At 39.8% G+C, this 2,298-nt stretch overlaps 1 protein-coding gene across 12 annotated transcripts in view; it reads right to left on the reverse strand.

Annotated features, from left to right (window-relative positions):
- LOC138967005 (cytosolic carboxypeptidase-like protein 5) overlaps positions 1–1,336 on the reverse strand; it is a 46,801-nt gene extending 45,465 nt beyond the window's left edge. For 11 of the 12 annotated variants that reach the window (XM_070339440.1, XM_070339446.1, XM_070339441.1 and 8 more), the window contains exons 1-2: positions 1,185–1,336; positions 166–286 (exon numbers count right to left, since the gene is read on the reverse strand). In XM_070339440.1, the coding sequence (XP_070195541.1) occupies positions 166–274 (109 nt within the window). In that variant the 5' untranslated portion in view covers positions 275–286; positions 1,185–1,336. The remainder of the gene's footprint in view (positions 1–165; positions 287–1,184) is intronic. The other variant, XM_070339435.1, reaches the window with a different exon arrangement.
- Positions 1,337–2,298: the final 962 nt, after the last annotated feature.

The following is a 2,298-nucleotide window of genomic DNA, read 5'->3' on the forward strand; positions in this document are numbered from 1 at the left end:
CATTTTTAACCAACAGAGATGACGTGATAAAAGAAACAATATGAAGGCAAAGAAATAGCCTAGGCAGAATAAAGAATCAGAAGAAAATAGAGCAGCAAGATGCTGTGATGAAAATGACTGCACACATAGGCCAATGTAAAAGATCAACGTTAATTGCCATCTTACTTGAGTTGACAGGTTCTTCCTCCTCGTCTTTGGTAACCTTCTCCACTTTGGCCAAGTTGCCAGAGTCAAACTTGGAGGAGAACGTTAGGTTTCCTATCCGTGCCTCCATACTGACCCTGTACTGTCAATAAAAACAAACAGACAAACACAAATTCAGGTTCACTGTGATCAATCACTTCCTTCGGTTTATATCATATACGTACACGTACAATATATGTATAGCGTACGTATTTCTTTTTCAGGCTGCTGTTAAGGTAATACGTAGTGCTCATGCAGCTTTAAGATGGGTGATACATGGCATTAAGCACTCCTATAAACTGCATATATATGTATGTTGAGCATTCCGTATGCGGCAGTGCTGTCCTCAAAATATGACGTTGCTTACTTAATTTGCTACACGTACTGCATGCACAGAAAACAAATCTGCAACAACAGCTAGCAGCCGAATAAAGCTGCGCTGTGAAATTTAATATGTCTCAGGATCTATATATATGAGCAAACCAGTAACCTGAATAGGTATACACTAATAAAGGTTCAGTAAGCCTGTAAGGATTTGCAATTTGATAGCAGCTCTAGAACATGTTCCAGTCATGAACAAAGGGCACAGTGCATTTTATGAACTGTGTACAAGCAATGTGGAAGCAATACGTTTACAAGGGTACTGCCTGCTTATCCTGCTAAGGAACCAACGAGTCCTCGAGCTCAGAGTGGCAGGACCAAGCTTGTTCAGCTGTGAACCACGTGAAGCTTCAGTGCAAATTATGCAAGCCGGGAGTGGGTTTCAAATCCTGTATGGTCTCAACGATTAACAGTATTTTGAAGACTCGGTTCTTTGGCCTGGTGTTTTATGAAAGCAATAAGTTAACACACTTCCAACCAGTTCCGATGGAGACAAATATTTACCATATCGAAAGCATAAACTCATGCGTTCAAAACAGCGCCATGAAACTGTTGTGACTTAAAACTGAGCATTGAGTGATCAACGAACAAATGGCACAACTGAGACAAATCTGACTTACCGTTATGAACAGACACTTAAACCAAACCGCATCCACCACTGTAGAGATACCATTTGCATCATGTAAACTCTACATCTTTGTTAACTGCAATTGTTTTGTCCCAAAGTCAAGAAAACAAAGATCTGCGGTCGACATCTTGTAAACTATCATGGTTGCTGACCATGTGACCTGTTTCGAGGTCGCTGATTGGTCTGATTGACTTTGATTCGTCTGCTTCAAGTCCGTGGCAAAACGTTAAAACTGTTGTACACTGCTGAAAGTAAATAAGTTACATTCAACTAGAAATTAGGCAAAACATTAAAAAGGTGTTAATCTTTTTTAAAAAGCACACGGAATACTGGCTTATCGTTCAGTTAACATTTCTGCCATTAGAAGGGGATAGCTCTGTCAATGCCCCAACCAAAAATTCGCTTACCTCCCTTAGATTGTGGCTTTTTCTTCTCACTGATTCGTTCGTCTGTTAATACATTTTATTCAGCTCTTTCTTTCTTTCATTCTTTCTTTCTAAAAGTTGACACTGTTTTCGTATATACATGTCAATCTTATTTATTTCTTTATTTACTTTATTTCATCATTAATTTTTTTGGTTGAGCTTTTTCTCCGCTTAAAATCAATATTGTTTGCACGGTGTCAGCACAATCAAGTTCTTACTGTGACATATCTCAAAGGCCTAAGGGGAGGGGGTGGGTGTGGGGGGTTGTATTTTCTATTTGATCCTTTACAACTGAGAGGATTTACTATCATTCCATGGGACAAAAACTATGCATAGTAAACTGACACATCAAAAGATAATGAACAAAATGAATAGATATCATTGAGTTTCATTCCAACGCTATCATTTAGGAAATATGTACATATAAATATATATGTTTGTGTGTGTGTGTGTGTGTGTGTGTGTGTGTGTGTGTGTGTGTGTGTGTGTGTGTGTGTGTGTGTGTGTGTGTGTGTGCCGTGTGTGCCGGTGTGTGTGGTGTGTGTGTGCCAGTGTGTCCGGCAGTGTGTGCACGGTGTGTGTGTGTGTGTGTGTGTGTGTGTGTACGTGTGTACGTGTGCGTGTGTGCCCCAACCGATTTGATAAAATATTTGAGATGACGAAGTATCTGTCGAGGTACAT

The sequence above is a fragment of the Littorina saxatilis genome, linkage group LG5, assembly GCF_037325665.1.
Source record: "Littorina saxatilis isolate snail1 linkage group LG5, US_GU_Lsax_2.0, whole genome shotgun sequence".
Lineage (NCBI taxonomy): Eukaryota > Metazoa > Mollusca > Gastropoda > Littorinimorpha > Littorinidae > Littorina > Littorina saxatilis.